We start from the raw sequence: 21,368 nt of genomic DNA on the forward strand, positions 1-21,368 counted from the left end.
CAGCATACTTTGGAGCTGTCATCAAATTGTGGGTGCCGCCGATTTAAACAGCTTCGAAGTGATACGACTGCTGTTTTCTAAAAAACCGATTTTTTTTCAGGTGACATTCAGAGTCACAAAGGCAACATGATAAATTAATAAAATAAACAAAAATGTTTTGGTACATTTACAGCGGCGCCCATAGTCTGATGATAGCTCCACAATATGCTTGCAAAATTCACATATTCAGTTGCAACATTCCATTATATGATAGCATACCTCCACAGAATGCTTGCACGACTATATTACCCGGTTGAAATATTCCCTTAACCGCTTGAACTATTCCATTATATGACTCGAAACTAGGCATGGGACAATTGTGCGAGACCTATGCCGCACACTCAGTTCATTATAGTGTGCGGTTGATCGCCGCATGGGAAAAAGTGAAAGGTTAGGTCTTCGGCACGCATACAGATCTGACTGAAATGTGTTCTGAAAAAGATGCAAGATAACTGTCGGTGTCATAGACTGAACGAAAAAAAAACATTCGTTTTGGATCGGCAGAATTTGTCACACACAACGAGACAAGAAGATCGATCTCACTTAGAGCGAGAAAGAATGCACATATTGCTAGCATTGTATTGTCTGGGCAATCATTTTAATCTATGTGACTTTAGAAGAATATTAGGAGCTAGAAAACTTTTGGAATAGATTCTATAAATATAACTACATGCTTTGCATAAACATATCATTACAAAATTAACGACTAACCGAAACCAAAATCTTTTATTGTATGTATACCCGGGTAGGTGGTTATAGAAGTAAGGGGTTAAAGTTGATTTCGTTTTTTAAAGAACATTTAAAAAAATCTACATTTTCACCACTATTTTAAAACATCGAGCCGGTCTCATAGTACAGTCGTCAACTAGTACGACTTAACAACATGCCCATCATGGGTTCAAGCCCCAAATGGACCGTGCCGCCATACGTAGGACTGACTATCCTGCTATGGGGGGTTATCCATAAGTCACTGAAAGCCAACCCCACAAGTAGTGGTACAAGGCAGGCGTTGACCGACAGCGGTTGTTGAGCCAAAGAAGAAGAAGAAGAAGAAGATTTTAAAACATGTTTCTATAGGCATTCTATTTTTTTTATCGATTCGATAAACCAATAAAAAGTGATCATAAAAAGAATAAGCAAAACATACCCGGGTAGGTGGTTATAGAAATGAAGTTTAAGTTTGACTGGTCAGGTCGGCCTATGCAGCCTTTCTAGATTTTAGCCGAATATTCTTCGCTACGGTCCAGATGAGAATCGATCCGATTCGGACTTGTGGGCGCCGGCGCGTCTCTAGAAAACAGAACCGAACTGCTTCTGAGTTATTATTCAGGCTTTAATAAAGTTTTACCAAAGTAGCATGAGCCTTTTGTTGTTGCACGAAGCCGTATTTCTTTCGGTGAAAGAACCTGTACACAACATTAATACAACATGGAACATACCCACACTTATACAATCAAGTGTTGATTTTGTTAGTCCGTACCTAGCTCCGGAAATAAACAAAACCCAACATACAGGTAACCTGCTGTTACTCATATTAACCTTTTCCCACCTACCTGCTACAGGACTGTCAAGAAACAATTATTTAAAAGCCTTTCCCCAGTTCTTCCCAGAGCCGATAGCAGGTCACCTGATAATGGATAACGGATAACGACCAACGCCTGCACTAATCCAATGTAAACAGTATGATTTAAAACCTGAACTAGTGAGTGCTAATAGCAGTCGAGTAAAACGCAGCTCGGAAAAAAACTAATAAACAATAACAAGTACAAGCCTGGTGGTTGCACTTCGCTCGATCCAAGGCTATAAAAGGGTTCTGCTTCACGAGGGACGCATCATAGTGCAGTTACAATTTCCTTGTTTGGCATTTTTATGCGCTACAGTCTAAAGCATACTACGATACAGCCCGGTCATGGAAATATCAGAGTCTACTAAAGTAGTGTTTTACGTAAGCAGAATATTTGGTCTTGCACCTTATGTAGTGAAGCGCACTCCTATTGGCCAAATAGTGGATTACAAGCGCAGCGTGTTTCTCATAGTTTATAGTGTAGGTCTTGTGTTTTGCTTAGGTACGTACAACGTTTATATATGTTGTACCCATTTGTTTGCGCCTATAAAATAAGCCTTTCCCTACCACTTCTATCATTTTGTGTTATCAACTATCAAACAATTCTACCAGCTGGCCTCACCTACAAAGGAATATTTTTCGATGTAACTTCCAAAAAACCTATACGGTAAGACATACGATGTGCCTTTACATGTCGTACATCCCCGACCATAGGAACAGCCCGTTAACAATGTTAAAAAGCTTCGTTTTCAGAATGAAAACAGCTACTTCAAAGGTGGTGACCATTCTAGACGTGTCGGTTGTAGTGTCTGCCTGCATTTGTGGCACACTCAGTGGAATAGGGGGACTGCATTTTGTGCGTGAGCTTAATCGACGGTTAACCGAAGTGAGATCCGCTTAAGTGTTTTCTAAATTTTCCCACAGCTGTACAGCACTTTACCATGTATTTGTAATATTTTTTTCAATCATTCTACACTCCTTTAAATCATAATATGTACGAGGCCGATGAAATACTGTCATTGTACGTCAAGGAAAGTACCCGAAGTCGGAGGCAACGACGCAAAGGAATCCTCATGCTAGGATTAGTATGTTTCATCATTACTGGAGCACTCTGTAAGATTCTACTCCTCCTCTGAACTAGACTTACAACAAACTCGCCAAGAGTTGAGTTTTATTTGCATTGATTTGCTCCTGTTTTTGCTTTGCCAGCTCTGGACATATGGGTATGGTATCGCATTGCCGATAAGATAAAGAAAGAAAACAGCAATTCCAGTAAGTTTCTTCATGGTGTCCCCTCTATTGGAATCTTTGTTCACTATTGCACTATTGTCTTTTTTTAGGTGCCAACGTACTAGGCTACTTTCCATTTTACTGCTTGTACTACATACTGATGATGTTTCATGTCCTGTTCGCACAAGCTGCACTGGGCATTGGTAATCGATTTCGCCACTTGAATGTGGCGCTGTACGAAATGTTTCCCGAATGTACGACCCTCGCTCATACAGATTCATCATCATTAGATCGTACTTCTCATCCCTTGGTTATCTTTTCAGTTGGCAGAACACCGCGCATCGAAATCTCATCCATCAATTTAGATTCCGATAAAAATGATCCTATCGATGTTGACCTCCGAAAGTGTGTAGCAAACGTGGCGCATGGTAGGGTATTGTTTAACTCAACCTCTAAATGGCCATCGATACGAAGTAGCTCAACTTTCACCAATCATTTTCAGGATTTGATAGGAAGCGAACCTTATCATCGAGAAAAATAATTGAAGATCTTGCCGTAATACATGCTTCTCTTTCATATTGTATAGTGTTGGTTTCGAAGCAAGTGAACCGAAGCAATGCAGGAAAATTCACATCTACATATTATCTTAAATTTCCGTGTTTTGTGTACAACCATTTCAGGACATTTGGAATTGCTTTGCTGGCGGTGCTAGGGTCGTGCTTACTACATCTCGTCGCCACGTCCTACTTTTTAATGGTTGAGTTGGTTGGTGACAAGGTGCACTTCAACTATAACGCTTGTTACCGTAGCTTGGTTAAATATGTTGCTCTGTTTATTTATTTCAGGATGCAGTATTTGCGTGGATTCAGGCATTGTGGTTATTCATACATATTTTTAGATTTTTACTAACCATTGAACCCTGTCACATAACTAATGTTGAGGTAAATTCACCCTAAAGTGTAGCAAAAGTAACACGCATACTCCTAATCAACCTAAATTCTTTCAGTCAAATCGTACTATAACCATTATAAACAGCTTAAGGAGGACCTGCAAAGATGTTGAAATGATAGAGAGTGTATGTCTTAGCGTAATTTATAACATTAGATCGTTTTAAAATTAATTAATCTTAATTTAATATACGTTTAGATCAACATGTTTTGGCAGCAGTTGATCGCTAGCAACTTTTCCTTCACCGCTTGTGGACTATGTACAATTGACAGACGAATTATCACATCGGTTTGTTTCATTTGTATTGTTTAACATTTCAGGGATGAAAAAATATCTGTGTTTTTTCCGATAATTTTTCAATTTATTATTTTTTTTAGTACTGCGGAGCGATTGCCACTTACTTAGTAATACTAATTCAATTTAAAGAAGCCGATGACAATTCTGGAAAAACGCCACACTAGACGACTACAGACGAAACAAGTATAGCATTAAAAGTGGCATGTGTATGGTTTAAATTTAAAATTATGTGTAGCGACATAATTTAAACATTATTTATCACCAACAAACGTACGGTGGAATAATCATATCAAAATAATAAATTTGATAATAAAAAAATAGTTCACAATATGGAATGTACATATTTTTTTCTTTCAAAGTTGGGCTCTTTTTAATTGTAAACACATGGTACGTATTACTTGTCCAGTTTCCATCAATCTTACCTCGTTGGTGTTGCATCCTTTTGTTTTGCTTTCTAGGATGATATTTGTTCTTGCATTGTGATTCTTGCCTCGAAAGTTTCCATCGGTATTTTTCCACTACCTGTCCGTACCTAACTCAAAACAGAAACTCATGCCATAAAATATTTGCCATAAGGAAGTTAATTGTGTCAATCTTCTTAATTCTCTTAAGAGAGCTGGTGCTGTGACCCACCTTCGACGATTGTTGAAAGATTCTTGAGGTTGGTTGTTATTGTAAATGGTTAATGTTGTTATTGTAGAATTATAGGGGTTTGGACCTCTTGGCGAAAGAGACCTCTTTTAGGTGCTTCAATGCTTCATCTGACCACATAGTGATCGGATGGCAGCTTATGCCTCTCGATGCTATTGTGAGCACTGTTGCCGACAGTTGCAATCCTTCGAAAATAATCTGCTCCAGATCTCCAGCGTGGTCGACCCATAATCCTTTTAAGCGTCTTAGTCACAATCATCTGATATATTTATTTCATTATTTATTTGTTACATTGAATGAATAACAAAGTTCCCAGACATTAAAGATGTTTAAACAACTGCGAAGTACTGCCAAAATCAAACAAGTGATTCACATCATTAAATGCACAACTCATCGAACTAAGTGGATCATTGTAACGTTAGTCAGTTCGCCGTCGAGCCACCGTAAGCAACGGCCGATAACGCAATGAGGTGGTGGGCGCATATAAGTTCAGATGCTCAGCAGCCATAAATTATTGTTGCACTATGCGGCGTCGAGCAGAGACTGACTGGAGACCGAGAAGTAAGAGCTTCGAACTTACTTATCCGGCGCTACAACCGCTTTGCGGTCTTGGCTTGCCTCAGGAGTGTCCGAAACCGCTCACGGTCTCGCGCCTTCGTCTGCCAGTCCGTTATCCCGGCCTTAATGGCGGACGCCTCCACGCCATCTTGCCACCTCAATTTGGGCCTACCACGCCTCCTCTGTCCTTGTGGACGACCTAAGAAGACTTTACGGGCTGGGTCGTCCGTTTCCATGCGTACAACATGTCCAGCCCACCGGAGCCTGGCGAGCTTAATACGCTGTACGACAGTGAGGTCGCCGTACATCTCGTATAGCTCGTCATTATAGCGGCTCCTCCATTGTCCTTCCACACATACGGGGCCAATTATCCTTCTGAGCATCTTCCTCTCGAACGCGGCTAAGAGGGCTTCGTCAGATTTGGACAGTGTCCATGTCTCAGAGGCGTATGTGAGTACTGGTACTATATAGGTACTATATAGTCCCAGCTTCGTCCGTCGCGACAGGTTCTTTGAGGTGAACTGCTTTTTCAGGCTGTAGAATGATCGGTTGGCAGCCAGCATCCTTGCGCGCAACTCAGCTTCCATACTGTTGTCGTTGCTGACCTTTGACCCCATAGGTGAATTCTGGGACGACTTCAAAAGTGCGTTCACCTATCTGTACATCACGCCTACGTAGATTCTGATTATTTATTGGTAGGTCCGCTGATGTTGCCACCATCAGTTTGGTCTTTGCCTCGTTTATCTGCAATCCGAGGTTCTCTGCCGCCTGCTCAATCCCTTGGTAGGCTTCTGCTACATAGGAGAGCTGCAGACCAATGATGTCTATATCATCAGCGTATGCCAGGATCTGGGTTGACTTATAAAAGATGGTTCCCGTAGTCTCCACCCTCGAGTCACGGATGGCCCTCTATAGCGCCAGGTTGAATAGGAGACAAGCAAGCCCGTCTCCTTAGCGCAGACCTTTGGTGGTAGCAAAAGGTCCTGAGAGTTTTCCATCCACCCTCACCTGGCATGTGACGTTGGTCATAGTCATTCTAACTAGTCTTATCAGTTTGGCCGGGATTCCAAATGAGCTCATAGCGTCGTACAGTTTTACCCTGGCTATGCTATCGTATGCGGCTTTGAAGTCTATGAAGAGATGGTATGTGTCGTTTCTATATTACGATTATAACGATTGTAACGATTTCATATCGAAAAATGCTATAGTATCCTTACAAGGGTTAAACATATGCGAATACCATATAGAAACGAGTATTTTTATCACAAAAAGTCCATGGAGCAGTCAAATTAAAAGTCAAATTAAATGTTTGTACACCATCAATCGCATGGTAATCGCGAGGAATGACCGGTTCCGTGATAATGTTGTCATCATGCAAGACCTACCTACATGCCCGTCCTGTATTTAAGCCTGGTATGGACCGAGCCCTCAATACGTAGCACTGATTATCCTGCTATGGGTATTCAATAAGTCACTGATAGCTCAATAGCGGTTGTTTTGCCAAAGAAGAAAAAGAAGACGACGGAATCACGTGCTGTGGAGATTTTATATAAACAATGACTTCTGTACGTTTACTGTCACTTGAACAAAACAAGATGAAACCGGAAAAATGAGTAAGTAAAACTGCTAAAACAGAACATTGTGGAATTGATGTAGTTCATAATTAATTGAATTATATTGCCAAAAGAATGCCCGTCATGTGCCCAACTTTAGCATGGATCGAGTCCCTGATACTCAAAACTGTTTATCCTGGTATAGGCCGTCCACAAGGACAGAAGAGGCGAGGTGAGCCCAAACTAAGGTGGCAAGATAGCGTGGAAGCGTCCGCCATTAAGGCCGGGATAATGGACTGGCAGACGAAGGCGCGAGACCGTGAGCGGTTTCGGACTCTCCTGAGGCAGACCAAGACCGCAAAGCGGTTGTAGCACCGAATAAGTAAGTAAGTATGGTTAAACCAACAAACTCACTGGTATCCAAATGAATTACTGCTATGGCAGATCTTAACTACCTACGGTTATTCCGCCAGATAAGAAGAAACGAAGCTTTGGGATATAATCTTTGGAATAGTGTTTGTACTCCTCGGATTGCATATTCTTCTATTTTCAATTAAAACGATACAATCATATTCTCCCGAGTGAAACCGGGTAAATCAGCTAGTTAACGAATAAAATGAAAATTAGGGTGTCAAGATTGTTTCCCTGTGGAACATCAGACAATCCAACAAACAGTTGGGAAATACATTACTCGATGATCGCAGCGTACGTTCGGTCAACAAAGTATGACTTCAGCCAACATACTAATATTTTAGTTACGAATCCCAATTTTGACAACTTTTCTAGTAAAATGGTTTGGTTAATGCTATCGACTGTTGCCTAGATACCGGTATATATTAGGTCAGTCTGGAATCTTTTATCCATATTGGTCAAACAATGAGATGTAAAATCGACCAGGTTGGTCACTGTCGAAAGTTTAGGAACGAATCCGAGTTGCTGTTGGCTGATGTATTGATATGCTGATGCTAAGAGCTTGGAGTAAATCACTTTTTCAAAAACCTTTAAGGCCGGGGGACACTGTCCGCACTCGCTAGTGTAATTTCGATTTTCACTAGCGCATCTGGCGGCGGCTGGTGGAAGCTTGTTTTGGTCATCCTGGGATTGGATGTCTGAAATCTCAAATTTAAGTAGTTTTTCTACCATTGTTTTAGACGAAAATGGCTGAAATACTTGCACAACATATTTGTCTATCAAAATTAAACCTTTTCCAATCCAGTTTAAGTAAAAACCATGGAAAAATAACATATTTTCTGAAGCAGTTCCAAATTGTTTAGCAAAATGCTTGGGTCAGCCGCCGCCAGATGCGCTAGTGAAAATCGAAATTACACTAGCGAGTACGGACAGTGTCCCCCGGCCTTTATGTGTGTATGTATGTGTGTGTGACTGATTACTGAAGGAATGGTTGAATCGTCAAAGTATACGGCACTAAGGCCGTAATGCTCGTTTGGTATGCGCTATTATGAGATCATCCGAGACAGGAATTCGGTCATACACCAGGTCTTTACTTTGCAGGAGGTCATCCTTGTTAGTGTCAGTGAACGAGAGGTATGCGATTACCTTACTATTGATTAGATGCTTCAATTGGATAACGAATCGACTGTAACAGTCCATGAGTACCAGGAACGAATGACGTTGTTTGACGTGCTTCTGGAGTGACAACTTTGTAATAGCATTCATTTTAGACGGGTCTTGACGGGTCACAGACGATCTTGAGAAACACAAAACGAGGTTTTTTAAGGCGTAAATGAAAAACATACTCACACACTCAGCCTACAACGAATTAACAAGAGAAGGCAGAGATTATCAAGAGAAGGCTTCAATCCCGAAATGCCCTACACCACCACGTTAAAGGCCGGGGTACATTGTTCGTACTCGATCGTGTAATTTCAATTTTGACTAGCGCATCTGGCGGCGGCTGATCGAAGCATTTTATATTGTTTATATTTGTTTATTAAACAGACGGACCTATTGGTCTAATCGTTTATATTATAAATAATAATACACATACATCAGACATATACGTTACACATCACGCAACCGCAATTTTTCCTTAAACGCCGACGTGCGCATTTCGACGCCGTTTGCTAAGTGTTTTGAGTCCGAGAAGCAGACATCGCTGATGGTAGGATGGCCTAGTATGGTGAGATTGCCAAGGAAGGAACCGGATCGCGTACCTAGTGATTTTCCTTTGCAAGGCTTCAAATCGATTTATATCACCAACAGTAGGCGGGCACCAAACCAGAGAGCAGTACTCAAGACAAGATCGTACAACGGAACAGTAAACCGATTTGATGCACACGGGATCGATAAATTCACGGCAGGTGTACGTTATAAGATTAAGCAGTTGGTTTCCCTTCGCAATAACGCTGTCGATATGGGGACGAAATGATAGTTTGTCGTCTAGTAACACTCCCAGGTCGCGAATACATGGCGTTCGAATAAGATGCGAGCAGTGCTGCAAAATGTCACTATCAATGTCATAAAAAAATCTGACTGAAACAAAATCCATATCAGCGTCACGTACTCAATTGTGATAATCAGAGGTGATACGCAGAACGATTGGTGTGACTAATACATGCTCATGACATGTTTGCGACCATCGCTTGGTCAGTCACTATATCACGACTTTTTTTTGCTGTGATCAATTTTGCAAAATGTCACTGACATAGTCATGCAAAATTCTGGCTGAAACAAAATCATCTCAGTCACGAGCTCTACTGCGAAGATCAGAGGCGAGGCTCAAACAGTTGGTGCGACCATCGCATGCTTGGTGACATTGTGTGCAACCAACTCGTGTTCAATCACTTGATCACTTGATCACAGTTAATTTAATATCAACAAAATGCACTGACATTTATCCACACATATTGATGCACCAACTATCGATATCATCAAGGACTATCTGGAGGCGTTGACAGTCACTGGCATTTTGCACTGGAAGAAATATGTTCACATCGTCGGCGTACACGAGGTGTAAGCCCGTCGGTACACAAACTATAAATCGTTGATAAAAATGAGAAAAAGTAATGGGCCCAGATTACTTCCTTGAGGGACTCCGGACGAACTGGTAAAAGTGTGAGAGCGATGAGGACCGATACTTATGTGATATGAGCGACTGGTTAAGTAGGAGCGAAGCCAGGTAATATGGTTATCAGCGAAACCCAGTTTTTTAAGCTTTGAAAGCAGAATAACATGCGAAATGCTATCGAACCCGGCTTAAAGTCGATATATGCCAAACGATTTGAAGCCACTTCTGAAAATTATTTTTATTTGTTTCAATTATTTTTCCATGTTTATTACTGAAATCGGATCAGAAAAGTTTTGTACATGTGTATCTACCTTTTACTAAATCTGGGGGGCGTACCTTGAAAATCACCGGATGCTACCTTTATGGACAATACCACGCTGTGTATTCGCAGTGCGGCGTCATCCATTAATTGTGTCTCGTTAAAATTGATATTTTCGACTGTGTGGGATGTGGGATTTGGTTTTTGATTTGTTTATTAGTTTCGGTATTGTGGTACCGTCATTCACCAAACCAACCTTATAATTCTTCCAGGCTCTGTGTTTAATACTATGAAACATGACTGTATAACACATAACACATTTTGGTTCACCTATAATGTTATCTAGGTTATATCTTTTGATCGCTATGGTAGATAAGCCCAGTTCACATCTTCTTCACACATATTCATCTGAAGACTCACAAGGAGAATTCCCGTTTGACAAGCACATTTGTAATCGCTCCCATAAATCTGTTGCTACCGGAGCAAAGTCTTCCCAAAAGATGTCAGGCTCCTTGCCACCGAATAAATTGTCTTCATCTGTAATAAATAAAAAATAAATACGGGAATTACACACGCTATTCATTTTACTGGTCGCATGTGCTTTGCTCACCTAGTCCGTCTGCTAATGCTCCACAAATTAAGTCAATCTCCACCTGTCCCAATGATTTCATGATATCAGACGTATCTATCAAATAGTTCCATATAGCCTGGCACGCAATTCCTGCCATAATCCAGTCCCGATTATTAACGCCTCTATGTAGCAAACGCCTCAGTAAGGTGGGACCATCAATCTCGTGGAATGGAACTCTGCTGGACCAATCCCCGAGCATGTTCACCAGAACACCGCAGGACGTAACCATGAGTTCGTCGTTTTTTGATGTCAAACACTGTTTCAGGATCTTCATCCCATTCTCTTCGCTGAACGTTTGACGTGTTGCCGTGTTGCGGGTCATGTTGCCTAGTACACGCGCCACTTCCGATCGAGCAGGGTTATGATCACTTCCCAGAATGGAGCACAACGTACCACAAATGTCTTTCATCCGCTCTGCAATGCTTCCAGCATGCATTTGGTACGAAGCCCCGTCTGTGTCGCTCGGTTCATAGTAGTACGAAAGATTATGCAAAGCGCCCAGCGTGGCAAACAAGAGCTCCTCCAATTCTGTAGACTGAAAAAATTAAAAAAAAATCGAAAAAAACACATCGTTTCATACTTAACACAAATACGTTGGTCGCCAAAACAATGCTCATCAACTTGCCTTAGGGTCCTTCACTTTGAGCAAAATATTCAAAAGAATTTCACCCAACGGTGACCTCCTGCTCATCCCGTATCCTACGTCTCCATTCACACACATGTTTGCCAGAATTCGTATCAATTTGGTCAACACCTGTGCTATAGAGTCTCCCATCTGATTCTTCAACGTAAAGCTTTTATTTGCGTAGTACTCTAACGTTGCCAACAAAGCATCGCACGACACATCACAACAGTAGAATTGGTTACGCGCTGTATCCCAGCGCGCCATTACGTTGCCAAGAATGTAGCCCAACCGATTACATGTAGCCAATCCTTTCTCCACCGTTTGACTAGTCTGCATTACGGATCCAAGCAAAATTCCTAACCGTGAGGCAGCTACTGCTAAACGTTCGCAACATTCCGCCCGTTCCGAAAGAACGCTCAGCGTTCGAATTATATTAGCTTGCACTTCCGGCTCTTTGATACACATCTCAGCCGCACGTACCAGCAAAGGCACAGCTTGTTCGATCTGCGCAATATCCTCATTCTCATCTTTCTTATCGGGCCTTTGATGATGACGGTTGGATAAGTGACATGCGCTGGGAACAGCTACACAATAATTACCAGCCAATGTGCGCAAAGCCCCCGAAAGCTGAAACAACGCGTGAAGTGGAGATCCTGCTAATTGTGTAGTAGATGCGATTTCATTGATCATTTTTAGATGCAACACCATCAGCTGGCAGAGACCATGTTTAGCCAAACGAACAGCAAGTGAACGTACGTTGTTGCCTACATCTGAACCGTTAGCTGTGGTATTGTTTGCACCGTTCGACGAGCCAGTAAGGAACCGTACTGCCCCGTAACCGTATATGCAAGCTTCTGCATCTTCTATAGGTGATGCGCGTCCAAGCCCATCAACTAGAAGTTCTGCGAAACAAAAAAAATCGATTTAATTTCGTACAATCTATCCTTTATAACTACTAATTCACAGTTTCGTTTGGAGTGCATACATACCGGGCACATCACTATCCATAAACAAATTGTCGTTATTCTCATTACGGGCGATCTTGAACACAAGCTTACAGGCACCGGTCAGATTGCTTCCCGTAACATTCATCTGCAAACAAAAAATTAATAAAAATAAATAAATAAATAAAAACAACTCGAGACAGCCGCTATTGCATGTGTTCGTTAATAGCACTTACAGCCAAAACTGTGCTGGCCACCAATAGTAATATTTTGGACGAAGAGGCCTCCACTAGTCCGTACAATGCACCCAAAACTGTACCACGCCAACTGCCTTTAGAGTTCTTTACTCTTACATATAGCTCATGAAGAATCTGATAAAATAATAGTATTATGTTATGTTACCCTTGAGAAAAATTAACACTTTCAACGATTGCTTACCGCACTGATGTAAGCGGTTGTACTTTCATCGCAGTCCTTCAATCCAGAATACGCTTTCAGCATCTCCAACAGAGACTCGGTCGAAGACTGCACTAGCAAATCATTACTTCTTCTTAGCAGTTTTGACTGATCTTCTAGTAAACTCTAATGGTAATGTTAAGAATAGATATTGATTATTGCTAACCATTGCTTCATTCAATTGCTTCATTGTCAATAAGAACAAATTAATTCAGCTATACCTTATCATCCGTTGCAATTGCATTAGGAGCTTGTAGTTTTTCTTCAAACGATTGAACCTGGCGTCTTTTCAAGGGATGATTTTTTACAATACTATTCGCTGAACCATGTGTAGGGACAGGCTGTGACGACTTATTCGATTGGTCCGATGATTTGCTTTCTTGATTTTCATAATCATGAACTACAATTAAATTACAAAATATTAACGATTAGGAATGTGAAGCAGGATCCCATTTGTCATAAACATTGTAACACGCCCTAACGTACACCACGTACGTCTCTATTAATAAAAAAAAATAATAAAAAACGTACGTAAAAAATTTAAAAAAAATAAAAAATAAATAAAATTGTAGTACCACCGTTTTCGAACCTTAGTAAATTATGTTAAGCTACTTTTGAACACTCTCCAAGCTCGCCTGACTGTTCGGAGCCACCAAATACCATAAATCTTTAGCTGGATAGTAACATTAGCTGATTGTTGTTTCCCCACCAAAAGACTAACGACGATCCCTGGGGACCACCACTGGCATACGGAAAGTTTACTAGAGCTGAACGTGTTAACATACAGCATCGGTGTACAAAGCCATTATGGCGTTATGGGCCAAATGAAGTTTTGGACGGAATTGGTTACCGCTAGGTCAGATTTTTTTCTGGTATCAATTTCGAATCGCAGGTCCGGAATCAGTTTCTAAAATCAATTCAGAAATCGGCTTCGAAATCAGAATCGGCTCCGGAATTGGAATCGGTTTCGAAATCGGAATCGGCTTCGAAATCAGAATCGACTGCCCAAACGGAATCGGTTGCGGCATCTCCATGAAAGCAAACGTATGGGTATTGGCGTATGTAGCTACGATTGTATCGATAATCACAAAGGTTCTAAGTTGTTGAATACAGTGGAGCGTCGTTTATTCGGGTACCTTTTATCCGTCTTTCTGTTTATCCGTGCTGTTGAGAAATGACAGTTCAATACAAAGGTGACATTTCGTGCGCAGGAGGATATTAGAAAAGCGGTTATCAGAGCACATTGTCATAACAAAAAACACTATAATTCATGCCAAATTTTAAATATTCTCATTGGAAAAACATAAAGTACATTAAAACTGGGTTATTTTTATCAAAAAATTAGAAAATTTTCCAGAACCTCATCAGGAATTGGTGATAAAATTTATCATTTGACTCATTATCCGTGTTATTCGCTTATCCGGGCGAGATCGAGTCCCGAGAAGCCCGGATAAACGGCGCTCCACTGTAGTTTCAAATACAACTTTTTCTGCAACTTCGGATCTCAATTCCAGAACTGAGTATTATTCCGGAGCCGGAAGCGTAGTCAGATTTGGAATCAGCTCCGAAATTGGCTCCAAAATCGGCTACGGAATCGCCTCCAGAATCGGGTTCGGGTATGGCATCACCTCCGGAATTAGAATCGATTCCAGAATTGAAATTGTCTCCAAAATCGAAATCGATTCGAGAATCGGAATCAGCTCCAAAATCGATTCTGAACACGGCATCGAAATCGGGTAGTTATAATTCTGAGCTGCCATCACTTAAATTGCAAACATTACATAAACTTTATGCTGTGTGCGACAAAAGAGGTTGCCTACCCCTGGAAGCCGACAGGATGAGTGCCGATCGGGAGAGATAATCGGTGATCGGTCTTCTGCATGATGCAAGAAATCGATACACGAACTGGGGCTCTCTCCTACGGACCGCGATAAGGGTCAGACGTGCGTGCTACGCTTATTTAATTGTTAAAAAGTGAATTTCATGTGTGGCGTTTAAAATAAAGAGAATAAGTTTTAAACAATACAACACTTTATTTGTATAAGCTTGGAAACAAATGAGAGAGATGATGATGAATATGATACAAAAGTTACTGAACAACTTTTAGCATGACAAATCATTCCGTCGTACTTGTCACCCTTGATTAACATAATATGGATTGATGGACTAATCATTATTGTGGTTTTCAGAAGTTGGGACACTTTCAAGATAATTTTGGGACACTTTATTGACTCTTTTTTACGGGAATTGTACTGTATGTATCGATAAGTGAACTCTACGGCACACTTTTTGGAAAGGCTCGTTCAAAATGCAATAAAGTATTGATTCAATGATTTTTTTTAATAATAACTTTACATGCGTCTTTCACCAGCAAAATTTGATACACTTTTGTAATTCTTAAAAATCAAACCAATAGTTTCTATTTATCTGCAGAATCGATGTGTAAACCATCTTTAAGTAGTAAAATTACGTTTATTTTAGATGAGTTAAAATCTTTTTCCTTGTATTTGATAACCCCACGTAAACGCTTTTCAAAGTCATTGCAAGCCGCACGCACAACTTCGTTGAAACCTTATGGGTTGTAGCTGAGTCCTGTTAGAAGCAATAACTGTCTTTTCCCAACAGTATTTTTTCGCAATGCTTTAAAATTTTTTTGCTCATGAAAAACATTGGCCATTTATTCTATGGTCGATATAGCTCCCCAAATCAGCCTCAGGTGATACATTTTGATATCGCTTGACTGTACATCACGAAGTTGGTTAAATGTTGGTATATCAAGAAATGCTCCACGAACACGATCATTTTTCTTGTTCAAAACTACCACCACAGTAATAAATGTTTTATCTAGAAAAATAATGTTGTGACTAGCATGTGCATGTGCAGAGATCTCACTACCGTACTACTTTTACAATTAGTTTTAATAATAGGAATTACCAATCTTTAACCTTGCTTGGATGACATTATTACATAAAATCAACAATATCATGAATCGTATTGCTTGATATCATGATCCAATTATTCGGTTTGAAATCTTTTATGATGTAATAATTCGAGTGCTAAATTAACTGGCCCGCGGCTCTTGATCATTTACACAATTTGGCCCTTTACCTCAAAAGCTTGCCGATCGCTGTAATATATGGTTGTATGAACTGGATAAAAAATGGAATCAATTCAGTCAGATCAAGTCCATTGATATTTTTATTACTAATTTTTTTTTGTCTTCTGAGGAGCGCTATCACCTGTATTGCAAGTCTTTAAAGCTAGAGCGTAGCTCCGATCAATACAGTTTGAAAAAAATAGATAGAAAAATGCTTGTTAGGCAATTTATCTATGTAAGGAAGCCTCAAGATAAGTAAATTCAACTTTAATAAAAAAATTAGTAAAAAACATTCTTTTGCTCATAGTTCTATGATAGACAAGTTCTAGATTGTACGGCATAAATAGAAATGTTTCTTCAAAAAAAAAATCCTCATCTGTAGTCACATTTACGTCACAATTGCAGCATATTAGGCTATATTTTTTCATGAGTAACGGTTAGAATAGATTACTGATTAATAATGGAATAAAAACGAGATATTAGGGGCAAAAGAATTAAAATTTATTTACAAAATCATACCGCCTTTCTCTTTAGGTTGCCATTTTCAGCTCGCTTTTGACAGTTTCATGAAAAAGTATTTACAAACAAACGGGTAATAGCTAAAGCGAAAAAGAAGACAAATTTATCCAACCATTCATGGAGAAAAAGGAGAAGTTAATAGAGTCTACTGTATATTCAGAAACATTTAAATTATTTTTCATTATTTGCCATTCCGTAGCCACGAATCACTACCGTTTGCAGCGAGGCCTGCAGAAGGAACAGATTTTGGTCATATAAAGCACAGTCAATGATCCAGCTGGATGTGAAAAGTCCTCTTAACTTTCAACTCAACAGTAAAATGAAATATCGAATCGGCACACACATGTACAATACACATAACTTCCTTTGCTTATAACCCGGTGACGAATGATAAATGAGATCCTTGGATTGTATCAGCCATGTAACATTATAATTGCTCTCATTAGTAATAGAAAATGAGTGCAAAATGCTGAACAAAATTCTCATTCACTCCATCGCTAAACATAAACCATGTTCAATTTAACTGTCAAAATTTTCCCATGGCTTTCTGTCAATTTACTCTAAGCGCATCGACCTGTTCTCTTTCAAAGACCTTGAGCAAACCCATCAAACTCCTGTTAATATTGTATGGAGTTGACGGTTGACGACTCGAAAGAGCTAATGTAGAACCACGAATATACACACTCTAGCATAAAATGACTTGCAAGAAAGAATGATAGATATTAAGATTAAACTAAAATTTCTGATTTTTCTATTTGGCATAGGCCTATATCTTAAATCCTATCGTTACCAGGCCTATTCAGGCTTTCAAAACTTGTTAGGTACCACGCATCCGGATAGTCAGTCTTTGCTACAAGGATACGGTTTTTTTTTGTATGGAAAATATTATATTACTAAATACCAAAAAAATCAACAGTTGCGATCGAAGTTCAACCAGTGAATTTAGACTGAAATAAAAGCAGAGTATTATTCTATAATTACTTTAATTCAATACGTAGTATTTCACAATAATCGCAAAATGGATTTATTCTAAAAAAATCTACAACGCATAAGGAATGATTATTTGAAATGCCCCACGCCGTAATGTATGTCGCGTTTGTCATAAGATAATGTAATACAATGTATTACTTACAATTATGCAACACTGATGTACTGTTTAATACGACAAACCATTGAGCGGCCAAACTATGTATTATAATAACCTGAACTGAAGTTCTATCCAATTCCAATACTTACTATTTTCAAGCGATCCAGATAATTTTTGCGGAATATTGGCAAGTGCTGGCAACTTTTCTCTACCTATGACTGTAGATGAACTGTGCCCAGCCGGTTCACTTCCAATGCTTATGCTGCCTTTCACATCGATAGAATCAGACCGTAAGGAACTAGACGCTGCAGTTCCTGCAGTGCTGTTTAACTGGATGGGCTCTAACGATGGTAGCGTATTGGCTCCCTGTTGTAAATACTTTAAATTTATTGCACTTGGAGGTCGCCCCGGAGGAGCCAGACGGCCATACAGTTGCCTTCTAGGTTCGCGTGGCGTTATTGGTCGGCGGGCTGAAACCAACCTGGTGCCTCCAATACCTACATCATGAAGAATCATCATCCTTATTATATCCAGAGCAATACAGTATTGTTTAATCATCGCTCACCTCCAGCAAGCATGCTTTTCGCTTCACTAACTATCTCTGCACTAGTTTTGCGTACTAACCGGCCTGCACCCTTTGACCGCTGATTAATCAATGTGAGACCACTGCTATCCACATTTCCAGCTCCAGGAAAATCCATAAATGGTCGCGAGTTTTCCATCACTATTTACTCTATAAACTTTCTAAACTTCTTTCGTTATTTTTGTGCAAATGCAATGCCACAAATTAATGGAATAGGTTTCCCAGTTCAAGCTTTAGCACATGAGATGTATGATCCCACAGAATGAAACAAAACTGTTATTAAATGTTTATTTTAATATTATCCTTTTTCAGGAACCGCGTCTTTTACACTAATCTTTGGCTCAATATACCTTCACTGCAGACAAATGTGCTTGTCCACGTTGCTGCAACAAGCATGCGTCAATTTATTGTTTGGTTACTATGGAAATCGTTTAACAACAAAAACTTCTAAGTTCATTGTTCTCGATTTCATGAAATAAACCATTGACCATTGACACAACATAAAATAACTAGTTAATTTGGCCTGGTTACTGGGCCACGCAATACAATTATGGAAATATTTAATATCGTCAGGATGCGCACAAGTTTTTTATAAAGACAATGCAATAACCAGGGCTCCTCTTAAATTAGACTGACACATAAAGCGAAACTGATTCAGATCCCATACCTTGGAGTTGATATCTCAAACCCATGTCATTCCTGAAACTTGATTGAATTGAATCAAACCGTTCTAGGAACTGGTCCCAATCCTGTTCCGACCCGGTTCGTATGGTTATTTATCTGCAACCCATACCAAAATTATCACTGAATCCGTACTGTAGGATTGTGAGTGTTGAGAACGGTGGCCAAGAGCAGTGAGATACCGTCAGAGCCGACTGAGGTAGCATTAAAAAGACGAACACCAATCGGCAATGAGGCCAATCGGCTAAAAGTCTCTATAAAAATAAAGAAAAACAAATTAAAGACGTTGAGAGTGTAACAACAAACACCGGCAAGGCGAAGCTGATCGTGAGTCGGGGAGAAATGATCGGACAACAATATATGATCTAAACAGAACATGCGAATATAAAGTGGCGAGTCTAACGGTGGGCGGACTGGGCGGCCGCCAGGGACTCCGGCGGTCTAGGGGCCCCGTCAACGTAGACTTTAGGTTTTCGCGTACGTTCATGGTGTAAGCCTATCCCTCTTACGTTAATGGTGAAGATAGAAGCGTATGCAATCGGCTCTGCATTCGGGCGTGGACAGGCCCATGGGCGCCGTCTGTACTCGGGTAAGCCTTTAAGTCCGCTTTAGACCTTACGTGTTCGTGAAATTTTGATTTTTCGCTATATTTTATAGAATATTAATCGGAATATTACTCATCGTACACCAAAACAAAGGAAATTGAATTCCCCAACAATTAAGACTATAAAACAAGCTCAAATGATGAATTAAATGCGTTTCCTTATCATTCCCCGCTGACCATTACAGGGTTTCCCAGGAGTTCTCATAGCTGTGGGACACTTTACAGGGTTTCACACTTTATCTCAAGACCGCGGGACCCCTTCCCGAATCTGTCTTAGCCAAAGCCAAGATTGCGGTATGATGCTTGAAATCGTTGATGATACCTGAAAACGTTGATGATACCTGAATTCATCGGATGCAATGCTGAATCTGCGGCACATTTCTCGAAACACACTGGTCCGCGCCGAGGACATGCGGTCGAATATTTTTTACACGGATAACCTTTGTGTACATCAGTCTATTAGAAACACTCAATTATCCTTTTCGTTTTTTTACCAAAAAAAGACAATTTAATAACATGAGTGAATGCATATTTGTTTAATTAAAATATTTACAAGTGTTAAGAAAGTAGTTTGAACTATTTAAATCATCTTTTCCTGTAAAAACACGAAAAAATAATTCACTGTTTTCAGTACACTGATATACACAAAGGTTATCCGTGTAAAAAAATATTCGACCGCATGTCCTCGACGCGGACCAGTGTGTTTCGAGAAATGTGCCGCAGATTTAGCATTGCATCCGATAAATTCAGGTATCATCAACGTTTTCAAGCATCATACCGCAGTCTTGGCTTTGACTAAGACAGATTCGAGAAGGGGTCCCGCGGTCTTGAGATAAAGTGTGAAACCCTGTATTGACTCTTTGTTACGTGAAATGAACTTAATGTAATTTGAATTGGACTCTATAGCACCCTTGTTGGACAAATCCAATATGAATTTCCAAGGAGCCTGTCCAAAAAGGGTGCCATAGAGTCCAATTTCCTACATATGAAGTTCACTTTCCATAGGAAAGAGTCAAGGAAGTGTTCCACAACTATGAGATCCCCTGCCAAACCCTGTATTTTCCACCGTGAACAAAGCGTAAAATTCTGAGTGGAGCGCAAAGCATGTAATATTGTTGAAGCGGTTTAAGTTTATCGTTTCGGGAAAGGACTGTGTAGCAACGTAGTCAAATATTAGCCAAAATCGGATTGGCCATCTTGGGCGCCGTTTGACATCAGAAAGGCCTTGAAAATTCATCATTCCCTCAAACATTTACTGTTACTACAGGCATACATACTCTTCCTGTGAAATTTATGAACCAATTAACATTTTTCTTGCAATAACCAGACCGATTTATCTATTAAATCACAAATAAAATTTGAATCGAAAAGGGCTCTTAGATGTCAAACTGCTTGTAACGAACTTTTGGCTACTTGTCAAACCGTTCTACAATACGGGACCTCGTTCCTACACAGCTCTTGGTTTCGGGCGAAAAAAATGAAATTTACCGTCTCATTCTCCTAATGTTCTGTCTTTTCGGAAAAATATTTCACCGTAAAAAATGTCAACGACTCAAATCCTATGTGGTTCAATGATGGGTTTCTTAAATTATTTCGATAAGCAAATCAATATAAACTGAATAAAACGATTTAAATATATTTATAATAATATATTACTATAAAATTTTACATTAGTATTTAACATTCGTTCATTCAATTCATCATAAAATAATAACTATATAATATTTATCTGCTATTATATTGCATAAGTTCATTAATAAATTTTTGAATGATGAAAAATTCATTTAAAGGGAAACGAATTTAAATAATCATCCAGAGTCGTACGTATGGGTAAAATGGTCCTAAAGGGTCTTGTTTGAATTTCTGTATTATTTGTTTTGATGTAAGCTTTAATTTATCGCCGTCAGAGCAACTGAATTCGCCAGATTTTAATGTAAAAAATATTCACGTTCACTTCGTCTGCAAAGCGGCCTTTACCCGTATAAGTTAACCTGTCGATAAGCGCAGAAAAACT

At 39.8% G+C, this 21,368-nt stretch overlaps 2 protein-coding genes across 4 annotated transcripts; one reads left to right on the forward strand and one right to left on the reverse strand.

The window, feature by feature from the left end:
• The first annotated feature begins 882 nt into the window (after positions 1–882).
• On the forward strand, positions 883–4,413 carry LOC120952912 (gustatory receptor for sugar taste 43a). Of its 3 annotated transcripts, none has more exons than XM_040372494.2 (13): positions 883–2,105; positions 2,216–2,270; positions 2,345–2,489; positions 2,605–2,716; positions 2,813–2,875; positions 2,944–3,087; positions 3,157–3,261; positions 3,336–3,420; positions 3,514–3,610; positions 3,679–3,774; positions 3,840–3,908; positions 3,980–4,069; positions 4,159–4,413. In XM_040372494.2, the coding sequence occupies exons 1-13, from the start codon at positions 1,949–1,951 to the stop codon at positions 4,240–4,242; spliced, it is 1,302 nt and encodes a 433-aa protein (XP_040228428.2). In that variant the 5' UTR covers positions 883–1,948; the 3' UTR covers positions 4,243–4,413. The 3 variants fall into 3 exon arrangements, with proteins under 3 accessions (XP_040228428.2, XP_040228427.2, XP_040228429.2); XM_040372493.2 differs by having other exon boundaries at positions 1,735–2,105; positions 3,336–3,432; XM_040372495.2 differs by having other exon boundaries at positions 1,740–2,105; positions 2,357–2,489; positions 3,336–3,432.
• Positions 4,414–10,430: 6,017 nt separating this feature from the next.
• LOC120952264 (armadillo repeat-containing protein 2) lies at positions 10,431–18,433 on the reverse strand. Its single transcript, XM_040371499.2, has 9 exons — positions 18,052–18,433; positions 17,636–17,983; positions 13,005–13,183; positions 12,766–12,909; positions 12,564–12,698; positions 12,373–12,475; positions 11,384–12,285; positions 10,738–11,293; positions 10,431–10,664 (listed from the first exon to the last, which is right to left on the reverse strand). Exons 1-9 carry the CDS (start codon positions 18,206–18,208, stop codon positions 10,522–10,524), a joined length of 2,667 nt encoding a protein of 888 aa, XP_040227433.2. The 5' UTR covers positions 18,209–18,433; the 3' UTR covers positions 10,431–10,521.
• Between the last annotated feature and the right edge of the window lie 2,935 nt (positions 18,434–21,368).

This window comes from Anopheles coluzzii, chromosome 2 (genome assembly GCF_943734685.1).
Source record: "Anopheles coluzzii chromosome 2, AcolN3, whole genome shotgun sequence".
Classification (NCBI taxonomy): domain Eukaryota; kingdom Metazoa; phylum Arthropoda; class Insecta; order Diptera; family Culicidae; genus Anopheles; species Anopheles coluzzii.

Excerpts from the sequence above, each read along its gene's own strand:
- LOC120952912 (XM_040372493.2), top strand. The coding sequence starts at position 1,949 with ATGGAAATATCAGAGTCTACTAAAGTAGTGTTTTACGTAAGCAGAATA. Across the intron at positions 2,106-2,215 it reads AGGTCTTGTGTTTTGCTTAG|CTGGCCTCACCTACAAAGGA; the intron begins GTACGTACAACG and ends CAATTCTACCAG. Across the intron at positions 3,775-3,839 it reads GTCACATAACTAATGTTGAG|TCAAATCGTACTATAACCAT; the intron begins GTAAATTCACCC and ends AAATTCTTTCAG.
- LOC120952264 (XM_040371499.2), bottom strand. The coding sequence starts at position 18,208 with ATGGAAAACTCGCGACCATTTATGGATTTTCCTGGAGCTGGAAATGTG. Across the intron at positions 13,184-17,635 it reads ATCTGGATCGCTTGAAAATA|TTCATGATTATGAAAATCAA; the intron begins GTAAGTATTGGA and ends ATTTAATTGTAG. Across the intron at positions 11,294-11,383 it reads TCAAAGTGAAGGACCCTAAG|TCTACAGAATTGGAGGAGCT; the intron begins GCAAGTTGATGA and ends TAATTTTTTCAG.